Source organism: Salvelinus alpinus, chromosome 9 (genome assembly GCF_045679555.1).
Source record: "Salvelinus alpinus chromosome 9, SLU_Salpinus.1, whole genome shotgun sequence".
Taxonomy (NCBI): domain Eukaryota; kingdom Metazoa; phylum Chordata; class Actinopteri; order Salmoniformes; family Salmonidae; genus Salvelinus; species Salvelinus alpinus.
In genome coordinates this window covers 13,152,371-13,165,525 of record NC_092094.1, presented here as the reverse complement: position 1 = coordinate 13,165,525, position 13,155 = coordinate 13,152,371, and the positions used below count along the sequence as shown (strand labels likewise).

The window sequence follows — 13,155 nt, the reverse complement described above, 5'->3', positions numbered from 1 at the left end:
TATTTAGTAAAAAAAAATGTGTGTCATTAATTGAAATAACTGGAAATCTTCTAGACTAATATGGCTTTGAGGACCATAGAGGATTACTCACCTTTAACAGCATCTCTGTGTCCTCTCTGTACTGCAGGAGACTGGTAACGAGAACAGACGCCAGGACGGGAACTATCATTCTGGACAGCTTCTTCTTAGACACAAGGCAGTAGAGGAGGTTTAGACCCCAGTAGTGTATTTCTATTGAAGAGGCAGGAAGGGAGTCAGTGTAGTTCTATTGAAGAGGCAGGAAGGGAGTCAGTGTAGTTCTATTGAAGAGGCAGGAAGGGAGTCAGCGTATTTCTATTGAAGAGGCAGGAAGGGAGTCAGCGTATTTCTATTGAAGAGGCAGGAAGGGAGTCAGTGTATTTCTATTGAAGAGGCAGGAAGGGAGTCGGTGTAGTTCTATTGAAGGGGCAGGAAGGGAGTCAGTGTAGTTCTATTGAAGGGGCAGGAAGGGAGTCAGTGTATTTCTATTGAAGAGGCAGGGAGGGAGTCAGTGTAGTTCTATTGAAGAGGCAGGAAGGGAGTCAGTGTATTTCTATTGAAGAGGCAGGGAGGGAGTCAGTGTAGTTCTATTGAAGAGGCAGGAAGGGAGTCAGTGTATTTCTATTGAAGAGGCAGGGAGGGAGTCAGTGTAGTTCTATTGAAGAGGCAGGAAGGGAGTCGGTGTATTTCTATTGAAGAGGCAGGAAGGGAACCAGAGTATTTCTATTGAAGAGGCAGGAAGGGAGTCAGTGTATTTCTATTGAAGAGGCAGGAAGGGAGTCAGTGTAGTTCTATTGAAGAGGCAGGGAGGGAGTCAGTGTAGTTCTATTGAAGAGGCAGGAAGGGAGTCAGTGTAGTTCTATTGAAGAGGCAGGGAGGGAGTCAGGGACAGAGCATTTATGTCTCTGCTATACTTGTCTTTATTCACGTTACTTGACAGGGACAATGCACATTGATCCCCATTTCTGTAAACGTGCCAGATTTAGCAAGCAGTGTAACTACTCTCTCACCTCGTTCCCGAGGGAACATCTGTAGTGTGTGCAGCACAGTGTCTATCGCCCCCTGTTGACAGAGCAGGTCTACAGCACCAGAGCAGTCAGCCAGGGCAGACAGAACACGCAGGCCACACTCCTGGATGGCTGCACTGCTAATAAACTACCTCAGAAACAACAAAAAGGTATATATTTTAAGGTAAGTCTATTATTAACAAGGATAACTGTGAATTCTAGGGACATGGGATTGTATTCCTAAATTGTCTCAGATTAGGAGTGCTGATCTAGTAACAGTTTTAGGATGTGCCTTTTAGATCACAATTGATAAGATTACAGGGACAGGGTGGACCTGATCCTTGATCAATACTCCTACTGAGATGCTTTGTGATTTGAGCAGGGAATGAATTGCATGGGGTGATATGATTACCCTGTTGAGTGTCTCTAGGTAGACTGTGTGGGCCCCCTCCACCACACTCTGGTTCTTCTGCACCCTCAGAGACACGTCCACTGTGTCTGAATCAGCCACAGACACACCGTGATCAGACACCCGCAAACTTCTATCTGCTCAAACACACAAAAGATGACCGAAAATACATTCAGATTTCATTAGCTAAATACAGCGGACTAAGACAAAAGTACTCTCTAGCAGTCTTGCTTTGAGCACTATGGCTGGAGCTTGATACACGTATGTACACGTATGCACACTCGAAAATGCTTCAACACTTGTGAACACGTACACATACCTAAATACTTTTAAAAACACATGTAAATACTTGAACACTTGTACACCATAAGTGTTGACTGTCTATGTGCGTCTCCTACCAGGACAGAGGAAGGCCAGGCTGGCCCTCAGAGCTTCCAGCTGGACCTCAGGTATGAAGTTATGGACCTTCATGGTCCTAAGGATCTGGCCCATGGCCATGTTCAGTTCATCCAGACTGGCCGTCCTACAGAGAGAGGCAAGGGACATCAGTGGTACCCTAGACCAGTGGTTCCCAAACTGTGTGGACCACTGGTCCTCCCCCCAAATAAAAACAATACTAATTTTTAAGGAACTCAGTCAAGCTTACTCTTGAAAGCTGTAATAGTAGAATGCACAGGGTGCAATTTCGAAATTGGGCAGTGCATCATCAGTTCCTCTTTTTATGTTCCTCATTACATACCTTCGAACTAGAGCAGTGATTGTCAACCCGGAGTACTGATACCCCAAACTAACAAGTTTGGAACATACTGTTAACCTGTATTTATACTGAATATTCTCATTGCGATCAAATCTGTTTTGTAAGACAGACCTGTTCCACAAGAGAAACCTGCTCTGCAAGTAGGAACCTCTTCAGAAGTTGACTGATGTAGTTAGACTAAGCCCTCAACTGGAATGCGTTAATGTCAGTTGAAATCATGTCAGTTGATGTCAGTTGAAATCGTGTCAGTTGATGTCAGTTGAAATCATGTCAGTTGATGTCAGTTGAAATCATGTCAGTTGATGTCAGTTGAAATCGTGTCAGTTGATGTCAGTTGAAATCATGTCAGTTGATGTCAGTTGAAATGATTCCTACCTTCCCTTGAAGAGCAGGTGGAGCAGTTTACATCCACCTGCGGAGACCTCTGGAGAGGACAGATGTCTCTTCATCATCTCCACCACGTTCACATGGAGGCCGTTGGACAACAACAGAGATCGCATTTTACCTGCAAACACACACACACACACACACACACACACACACACACACACACACACACACACACACACACACACACACACACACACACACACACACACACACACACACACACACACACACACACACACACACAAACAAGCTGTTAAATCTTCTGCAGTAATAAGCAGAGGCTAAAGCCTGACCTGACTGGATGTCACCTCAGACAGTTGATGGGTAGTAACAGGAGCTAGGAGTCTGACTCACTATTGTGGGTGATGAGCGTTCCCATGGCGCTGGCAGCAGCCTGGAACACCCCAGGGGAGGAGGAGTGGAGCAGCATGGCAGCCATGATCTGTCTGTGGACTGGTGTCCTGGGGAGCACACCATCACTGTCAATCACAATACCAGCAAGATTGTAAACGCTTAAGCTAAAGCAAATGGTCAATGACAATACCATGAGGAAAGCTCATGCTAACGGACTACCTTCCGTCTTGCTCTTCTGTGGAATGGTGCCATGACTCGCTGCCATGCAATAGCAGGCTGTGTATGGCCCAGCATGCAGCTTCCTAGGGGGGAGATGGTTAGAAACAGAAAGAGAGAGATGAGGACAGACAGAAAGAGAGAGATGAGGACAGACAGAAAGAGAGAGATGAGGACAGACAGAAAGAGAGAGATGAGGACAGACAGAAAGAGGGAAGAGTAGGACAGTGACTAAAATGTCAATATAAGACTAGCTAATAGATGATGTGTGATATAAAGTGCTGAGGACTTACCTGCACTGTGGAATCGGCAGCATGGACCTCCAGAGCTCTGCAGCAGGCCTCCATCCAGCACAACCCCACATCATCCACCGCCTCCTCCTTCCCTCTGTTCTCCTCCGCCTCTCCCTCCTCCATCCCTTCATTCACCACAGCTTTGCTCTGCACTATGGTTTGAGCTGAGTGGATGAGAAACAGGAAACAACAGTGGTGAGCCAGGTGTGAAGAAATGTGTGTGTGTTTCAAGTTTCATTAGCCGTATCTACGTGTGGTATACACCGTCCAACGAAATGCTTACAACAATAAGAGGTAATAATATATAAGAATATGGCCTCCCGAGTGGAGCAGCGGTCTAAGACACTGCAGTGCTTGAGCCGTCACTACAGATCTGGGTTCGATCCCGGGCTGAGGCCCAGCGTTGTCTGGGTTAGGGGAGGGTTTGGCCGGCCGGGATGTCCGTGTCCCATCGCGCTCTAGCGACTCCTGTGGTGGGCAAGCCGCAATGCACGCTGACATGGTTGCCAGTGGGAAGGTGTTTCCTCCGACACATTGGTGCGGCTGGCTTCCCGGGTTAAACGAGCAGTGTGTCAAGAAGCAGTGCGGCTTGGCAGGGTCGTGTTTCAGAGGACGCATGGTTCTCGACCTTCGCCTCTCCCGAGTCCGTACGGGAGTTGTAGCGATGGGACAAGACTGTAACTACCAATTGGATACCACGAAATTGGGGAGAAAAAGTAAAATAAAAAATAAGAAGAATATGAACATAAAGTAAATGGCTCAGTAGAATATATTAAATATTTTAAGTTTAATACAATGCACAATTTATAGTCCAATATTTACTTGTGCTTTGAGGAATGGGGGGGGGTGTGGGCTAGTGTATAAACTGAGCAGTATAATAAGAGTCTGGTAGCAACAGTTGTGATGTGTGTGTAGCATGAATGTATATATATGTGTGTCTGTGTGTGTCTGTGTGTGTGTGTGTTAAGTTATGGAGAATCAGAGCAGGTGGTCAGGCTAGTTTAAGTGTTCAGCCGTCTGATGGCTTGTAGATAGAAACTGTCTCTGAGCCTGTTGGTATCAGACCTCATGCTCCGATACCGTCTGAACGATGGTAAGGGAGAGAACAGCTTGTGACTGGGCTGTGTGGGGTCCTTGATGATGCTGTGTGCCTTCCTCAGGCATCGTTCTGAGGAGATGTCCTAAATGGGTGGGAGCACGGTCCAAGTGATGTACTGGGCCGTCTTCACCACCCCCTGGAGGGCCTTGTGGTCGTGGATGGAGCAATTCCCATACCAGGCCGTGGTACAACCGGCAGGATGCTCTCGATGGTGCAGCGGTAGTATTTGGAGAGGATCCGGGACGGCATGCTGAATTTCTTCAGGTGCCTTAGGAAATAGATGTTGCTACCTCTTGACAACTTAGAACTTGTGTCTCTTTTTACTACTGTCCCGTTAATGTGGATCGGGGCATATTCCCTCCTATGCTTCCTGAAGTCAACAATTAACTCCTTTGTTTTGCTGACATTGAGGGACAGTTTGTTGTCATGACACCACAATGCCAGTTCACTTACCTCCTCCCTTTAGGCTGACTTGTTGTCCCTGTAGGCCTAAAACCGTGGTGTAGTCAACAAACTGTGTGTGTGTGTGTGTACTCACTGAGGGCAGCCAGACAGGAGAGCGCAGCAGCTTGTAGAGTGGCGTTCTCAGGGTAAGTCAAACAGGCTCTTACAGTGACCCTATGCACCCCATTCAGCACCAGAATACTACAATATCTTTCTGAAAGAGAAAAATTGAACTATTGGTGAGGGGTGTGTTTGTGGTGTCCGGGGTGTTTCCCCAGGCTCATCGCTCAACTTTACAGCAAGTTGCAGGGCTGTCGTGTGGCTGAAAAACAAATAAAGTATTTTGGCTTTAAATCATCCTGCTCATGACCTCTGACCCTTTGACCCTGGAACTGACCTGATGTAAACTTCCTGAACAGACAGCAGCCGACCTCCTGCAGTGCCTCAACCTCTGGGAACGACTCCATGGCTCCAGCCACCACACTGTAACACCTCTCTCCCCCCGACATCAGGATCTCCACGTTACTGGCTGCGATTGATTGAATGATAGATAGATTAATACTTCATTGATCCCCAAAGGGAAACTCAATGTCAGCAGCAAATGAAACAGACAAGTAGGATTGCCAAATTCTGGTAACTTTCTCAAAAGTCCCAGATTTTCCAGAAATCCAGGTTGGAGCCTGGAGGATTCCCGGATTGCTTACTTATTACCTCCTGATTCCATCTTCCAACTAGGATGTCTGGCAAACCTTTGCATTTTGAGAAAGTTGCCAGAATTGTGCAACCATACAGAAAAGAAAACACAAAAAGAATACAATCTGGAAAAGAAGTGGCATGATACACGAGGTACACAGACGTCAGAGAACAACAACAACATGGTGACTCCCCATACCACACAGAAAACAGGCTTGACATTGGATCAACTCAAATGAAGATAATCATTGTGAGGAGTGAGACAAGCCCATAACTATATATTTACTGAGAAAATATACCAATCTTTGAGAAAAGGCTCAAATCTAATTAATTGTTTTCAGTGGGCCTAGCAGCCAGAATATAAATTACAAATAATTAATTTGGCCCCTGAAGATACTGTCCTAGAAAGGAATGTGAGAAAAACAAGATAGGAAAGAGAAAAAGCAGCAGAGAGGGGTGGGGGGGGGGGGTAAACAGACAGGTTTTGTATTCTTATTCATTGGGGACTTACCAGGACCTGCTAGGGGAAGGAGTACCTTCATGGCCTGCAGAAACAGGTCTTCACTGTCGTGAAAACGGTGCAGAGCACCTAGAACCACACTGTGGTCCTGGTTCTCCAGAAACTCTACCAGGTCATCATCAGACACTGCCAACACAGAGATGCACACAACATCAGTCAGAGTATGAAAGAATATGCCTGAAAAATCCCACGACACATAAAAAAATCCCCAAAGTACTTCTTTGCAGATTTTGATAGCAAGGCAAAATCCCCAATTTGCAGTGGAGCCTAGGTATCTCCACTGGTGACTAGGTATCTCCACTGGTGACTAGGTATCTCCACTGGTGACTAGGTATCTCCACTGGTGACTAGGTATCTCCACTGGTGACTAGGTATCTCCACTGGTGACTAGTTATCTCCACTGGTGACTAGGTATCTCCACTGGTGACTAGGTATCTCCACTGGTGACTAGGTATCTCCACTGGTGACTAGGTATCTCCACTGGTGACTAGGTATCTCCACTGGTGACTAGTTATCTCCACTGGTGACTAGGTATCTCCACTGGTGACTAGGTATCTCCACTGGTGACTGGGTATCTCCACTGGTGACTAGGTATCTCCACTGGTGACTAGGTATCTCCACTGGTGACTAGGTATCTCCACTGGTGACTAGGTATCTCCACTGGTGACTAGGTATCTCTACTGGTGACTAGGTATCTCCACTGGTGACGAAGTATCTCCACTGGTGACGAAGTATCTCCACTGGTGACAAGGTATCTACACTGGTGACTAGGTATCTACACTGGTGACTAGGTATCTACACTGGTGACTAGGTATCTACACTGGTGACGACTAGGTATCTACACTGAGTGAACAATACATTAAGAACACCTGCTCTTTCCATGACATAGACTGACCAGGTGAATCCAGGTGAAAACTATGATCCCTTATTGATGTCACTTGTTAAATCCACTTTAATTAGTGTAGATGAAGAGGAGAAGACAGGTTAAACAAGGATTGTTAAGCCTCAAGACAATTGAGACATGGATTGTGTGTGTGTGCACTTCAGAGGGTGAATGGGCAAGACAAAATATTGAAGTGCCTTTGAACGGGGTATGGTAGTAGGTACCAGGCACACCGGTTTGTTTCAAGAACTACAACGCTTCTGGGTTTTCACAACAGTTTCCTGTGTCTATCAAGAATGGTTCACCACCCAAAGGACATGCAGCCAACTTGACACAAATGCGGGAAGCATTGGAGTCAACATGGGCCAGCATCCCTGTGGAACGCTTTTGACACCTTGTAGAGTCCATGCCCTGACAAATTGAGGCTGTTCTGAGGGCAAAAGAGGGGGTGCAACTCAATTTTGGGAAGGTGTTCCTAATGTTTTGTAGACTCAGTGTATATCTCACCTCTGTCCAGTAGCAGCTGGAGACCACGGCAGCCCTGAATCTGAACCTCCTCACTGGAGGGGAAAGTCTTCATCCCCTCAACGATCAAACTAAACACATCCTCTTCCTCATCCCGAATCAACAACACGATCACATCTAGACACAGAGAGAAAAACATCTCGTGACCCTTTATTTGAATCTCACCCCACAGTTCTAATGTTTTATCACTTGTTATAAGCATGTATGAGCCTTATTAATGTGTTGTCAAAAGGCTTCTATAATGTTGTGTATCAAAATATAGATTTATTGACACAGGATCATAGCCTTTTCGATGCATTGCTTCGATGGTTAAGGACACGTTGACCTTTTGCCCATAGAGGAACAGAAAGCACCTAGGTTTACTTCCTACCTTGTAAATACCTCCCCCTCAAGGACAGTCCTGGAAACCCCTGTGCTGTGTGTGCACATTTCTGTCTCGCTTAACCTTCACTTAATACTGATACTGTACTGTTCCTTTGACTAAAGAGAGGGTTGGAGTGGTGGGGAGGGGGGACCACGTGACCTAATTCAATTTGCTGCATTCTAAGGGATCCTTGGCAACCATGGGTATGATGTCATATCTATTACATGATCTGTCAATAACTGAAAGGAATTGACTGAGGGCGGAAATCGACAGACAGAGCGACTTTGAGATGAGATACGCCGAGTTAGACAATATGATGAATTGAGTATCTTGATGACAGATAAATAGAGAGGACACTATTGGCCTGAGGGCTGGTAGTGGAGTACAGGTACAAGACATGGACAATTTAAACATTGTCTGATAGTATAATATACCACTTGTTTTTGCAGTTTGTGCCTGTAATGGGCAGGGGGGGGGGGGCTGCCATTCCTAGCACGATCGGAACGTCCCCTCCTTACAGACACAAAGTGCAAAAACAAGTGATACACTGTCATGTTTGTCTGTTTACTGTACTCCACTACAAGCAACAAGTGATATGACTTGGTATGATATGGCGGTCATGTGTATATGCCATGTTTACAGTCCTTGAATTCCTAACAATAATGCCTTAAAGAGATTCTCTGGTAGTTTTGTATAATTTTTAGCCAGCAGTTCTGAAAGAAGCGCTCACTAGCCAAAAGTAGTCTCTGAAAATGTAGTACTGTCACATATTGTATGTGCAGATATTGTATGAAGGTACACTCGTCGCAGTGTCTGTAGTTTTGCTGTAGGGCTATGTTTACACAGATACACTACATGGTCAAAAGTAGGTGGACAACCCCTTCAAATTAGTAGATTTGGCTAATTCAGCCACACCCATTGCTGACAGATGTATAAAATCGAGCACACAGCCATGCAATCTCCATAGTCAAACAATTGAATGCCTCGTACTTTAACTTAGTATACTGCAAAGAGCTACTGTATGTACCTGCCGACGGCTCATTCTGAGGTTAACCTGGCACTGCATGCTGGTATCTTAATGTTATTTTTGTTAGTAATCATTCGTGTGTACTAGACTGATCTAGTGACTTTCTAACAACTACCATAACATATTTCTAGTTGAGTGACTCTGCTCCCAGAAGTCTATGGCACGTTGTTATCTTGAGTCATGGGAGGTGGGTGAAACTGTTGTAGAATGACCTCCAGATAGGAGAAAGATATATTACATATTTATATAATAGCATATAAAAAGAGTTGACTAAGACCCAGTGGTCAAATAAATAATTGCTGCATTAAACCTGCAAGAGGTAGTTCTTCTCCTGTCCTTTTCAAAATATGCTTTATTGTACCTGATCTGAGGAGCAGAGCCAGTGCCCTGAGCCCAACCATCATCACTCTGCAGTCTCCACTGTGCTGGGACAACACCTTAAGGATCTGCCTGGAAATCATACACAGGGTAAAACATAGTGGGGTGAGCACATATAAAATCACACATGTGCACACAAACACACAAATAGTATGCACGTGCACACACACAATTTTCTATTCAGTTTTTGCACCAACAGCACTGAACAGTGTCTTAACAATAGGTTTATTTTGCATTTGTGCCCTTTCAATTCCCTGTGTGGCTTTGGACTTCCTTCCTTGTGGTTCCTGTACAGACAGAACGTAACAACAAAACAAGGACAACTCCTCCCACCCACAAATACCCTCAATATCCTGAGTTAGCTGGATGAACACATACTGCAAGGACATACAGTGCATTCTGAAAGTATTCACACCCCTTGACTTTTTCCACATTTTGTTACGTTACAGCTTTATTCTAAAATTGATTAAATTATTTTTTCCCTCTCATCAATCTACACACAATACCCCATAATGACAATGCACATTTGTTTTTTTTATTTTTTTATTTTTGCAAATGTATTAAAGACAAAAAATGGAAATATCACATTTACATAAGTATTCAGACCCTTTACTATATACCTTGTTGAAGCATCCTTGGCAGCGATTACAGCCTTGAGTCTTCTTGGGTAGGAAGCTACAAACTTGGCACACCTGTATTTGAGGAGCTTCTCCCATTCTTCTCTGCAGATCCACTCAAGCTCTATCAGGTTGGAATGGGTGAGCGTTGCTGTACAGCTATTTTCAGTTCTCTCCGGAGATGTTCAATCAGGTTCAAGTCCGGACTCTAGCTGGGCCACTCAAGGACCTTCAGAGACTTGTCCCGAAGCCACTCCTGCGTTGTCTTGGCTGTGTGCTTAGGGTCATTGTCCTGTTGGAAGGTGAACATTCGCCCCTGTCTGAGGTCCTGAGCGCTCTGGAGCAGGTTTGGAGTCCACCTGTGGTAAGGGATCTCTATGAAGGATCTCTATGAACTTTGCTCCGTTCTTTCCCTTGATTCTGACTAGTCTCCCAGTCCCTGCCGCTGAAAAACATCACCACAGCATAATGCTGCCACCACTATGCTTCACAGTAGGGATGGTGCCAGGTTTCCTCCAGACGTGACGCTTGGCATTCAGGCCAGTTCAATCTTGGTTTCATCAAACCAGAAAATCTTGTTTCTCATGGTCTGAGAGTCTTTAGGTGCCTTTTGGCAAACTCCAAGCGGGCTGTCATGTGCCTTTTACTGAGTAGTGGCTTCCGTCTGGCCACTCTGCCATAAAGGCCTGATTGGTGGAATGCTGCAGAGATGGTTGTCCTTCTGGAAGGTTCTCCCATCTCCACAGAGGAACTCTGGAGCTCTGTCAGAGTGACCATTGGGTTCTTGGTCACCTCCCTAACCAACGCCCTTCTCCCCCGATTGCTCAGTTTGGCCGGGCGGCCAGCACTAGGAAGAGTCTTGGTGGTTCTAAACTTCTTCCATTTAAGAATGATGGAGACATTTTTTGGTACCCTTCCCCAGATCTTTGCCTCAACACAATCCTGTCTCGGAGCTGTACAGACTTCCTTCGACCTCAAGGCTTGGTCTTTGCTCTGACATTCACTGTCAACTGTGGGACCTTATATAGACAGGTGTGTGCCTTTCTAAATTATGTCATTGAATTTACCACAGGTGGACTCCAATCAAGTTGTAGACACATCTCAAGGATGATCAATGGAAACAGGATGCACCTGAGCTCAATTTTGAATCTCATAGCAAAGGGTCTGAATACTTATGTAAATAAGGTATTTCTGTTTTTTATTTTTAATACATTTGCTAAAATTTCTAAAAAAACATTTTTTCTTTGTCATTATGGGGTATTGTGTGTAGATGGATGGGGAAAATGTTTTATTTAATACATTTTAGAATAAGGCTGGAACGTAACAAAATTTGTAAAAAGTCAATGGGTCTGAATACTTTCCGAAAGCACTGTAAGGGGGTCTTCCACTACTTACTGATGCACTCCAAGTACCTCCCAGTCTATCCCTGCTCCCAGGGGCCTGACCAGTGAGTCCAAGGTGGAAGGACATATCTCCATCAGCCGACACAGCAACGACCATCCCACCTGCAGGGAAAATAGATATTTTATAAATAAACTGTATACTGTATAAATAAAATGACTGGTAACACTTTACAAGACAGTGTACATATTCCTGTAAGTCTAGTCAAGTACAGTTTAAGTACAGCGTAACAACAAGTCGTTAGAATATCACACACTAGAGCTTGAATGTAAAGTGTGACCCTGACAGATGAGGTCATGTGACCCAAGCAGGTGTTTAGTCACACTCCTATCCAGGCCTTCTGTTTGATTAGTACTACAGTACAACTGTATTATGTGTGTAAAGACAATAGCGCTCAGCTGGCTGATGATCAGTGAGTTGTGATAATGGGTTACCTGTTGCACCCCTCTGCTGTTGCTGTAAGTCGACAACACCAACATAAGAGGCCCATGAACATCTTTATCCTCAAATAATTCTGCTGCTGACAAGAAAGATTAGAGGAGAGACAGAGGAGAGGGGATTGACAGGGGAGAGGAGAGACAAGGGAGAGGAGAGAGAAAGGAGAGACAGGGGAGGAGAGACAGAGGAGAGGAGAGACATGAGAGGGGAGACAGAGGAGAGGAGAGACACGGGAGAGGAGAGATAAGAGTGATAGGGGAGAGACAGGGGAGAGATAAGAGAGGCAGGGGAGAGATAAGAGAGACGGGGAGAGATAAGAGAGACGGGGGAGAGATAAGAGAGACAGGGGAGAGATAAGAGAGACAGGGGAGAGGAGAGAAAGTGTAGGAGAGACAGAGGACAGGAGGAAAGGGACAGGAGAGACAGAAGAGAGGGACAGGAGAGACAGAGGAGAGGGACAGGAAAGACAGAGAGGAGAAACAGAGGAGAGGGAGAGGGGAGAGCGAGGAGAGAGCAGAAGAGGTAATGACATGTTCTTTCAGTTCAATAATGAGCTCATTTATATTTTTAACTGGGTGCAACTTCAACAATTGCCTGGTTTAGATGAGAATAACAGAAGTTTGAAATTGACACTTTGTACATATAAACATCTGTCCTACAGTAAGTACACTGGATAGAGAGATTAAACACAAATGCACAATCAGTAGGAAATTATAAATTGGTATACATGATGGAAAATAGTATGAAATATTCAAGTAAATAACTATAATGTATGGTTTATTACCACAGTCATCAGTGTGCGCCAGGAAAAGAAGGTCTTGGATGATCTGAACCAGGGTACTCAACTGCTTCCCCTCCTGTAGGTTTTTCAGTCTCACTAATAGTTTTTTCAATCTTTCTTCCAGTTCCTCCTTGTTAACCATGGTATTGGATATGTTGTTCGATAAATGAAGACTTTAAATGCATGTATCTATAGTTACAATCCTCCAAAAGTGACAGTGGACTGCATGAAAAGCAACAACTTTGCACTGATACGTCACTTGCAGCCATTGAAGACACACTAACAATGTAACTGAACGCATAGCATAATACGGCAGCTGACCCAAACTTAGAAGTTGTCGTACTAGTATTTCTCAAATTCCATTCGACAAGATCCTCTTTTTTAATGTAGGCTGTGGAGGTTGTTTTGACTTAGGAATTCAATGACGTCCCCCATGTAGGCTAGAGCCAGGCGTGACTCCTTCCCTCGCCAATCGTCAGATGAATCATGTGACTTCAGTAAAACTACCCGTTTGGTAGCATAGCCTTGAGCAGACAGCAGC

At 44.9% G+C, this 13,155-nt stretch overlaps 1 protein-coding gene across 7 annotated transcripts in view; it reads right to left on the bottom strand.

The window, feature by feature from the left end:
* lrrk2 (leucine-rich repeat kinase 2) overlaps positions 1-12,914 on the bottom strand; it is a 108,198-nt gene extending 95,284 nt beyond the window's left edge. For 3 of the 7 annotated variants that reach the window (XM_071416047.1, XM_071416051.1, XM_071416052.1), the window contains exons 1-16: positions 12,618-12,914; positions 11,830-11,915; positions 11,390-11,499; positions 9,361-9,449; positions 7,591-7,725; positions 6,192-6,326; positions 5,385-5,516; positions 5,082-5,201; positions 3,445-3,608; positions 3,155-3,237; positions 2,936-3,060; positions 2,567-2,696; positions 1,833-1,957; positions 1,438-1,571; positions 1,029-1,173; positions 92-231 (exon numbers count right to left, since the gene is read on the bottom strand). In XM_071416047.1, coding sequence (XP_071272148.1) covers positions 92-231; positions 1,029-1,173; positions 1,438-1,571; positions 1,833-1,957; positions 2,567-2,696; positions 2,936-3,060; positions 3,155-3,237; positions 3,445-3,608; positions 5,082-5,201; positions 5,385-5,516; positions 6,192-6,326; positions 7,591-7,725; positions 9,361-9,449; positions 11,390-11,499; positions 11,830-11,915; positions 12,618-12,756 — 1,992 coding nt within the window. In that variant the 5' untranslated portion in view covers positions 12,757-12,914. The remainder of the gene's footprint in view (positions 1-91; positions 232-1,028; positions 1,174-1,437; positions 1,572-1,832; positions 1,958-2,566; positions 2,697-2,935; positions 3,061-3,154; positions 3,238-3,444; positions 3,609-5,081; positions 5,202-5,384; positions 5,517-6,191; positions 6,327-7,590; positions 7,726-9,360; positions 9,450-11,389; positions 11,500-11,829; positions 11,916-12,617) is intronic. The other 4 variants (XM_071416050.1, XM_071416053.1, XM_071416048.1 and 1 more) reach the window with 3 other exon arrangements.
* Between the last annotated feature and the right edge of the window lie 241 nt (positions 12,915-13,155).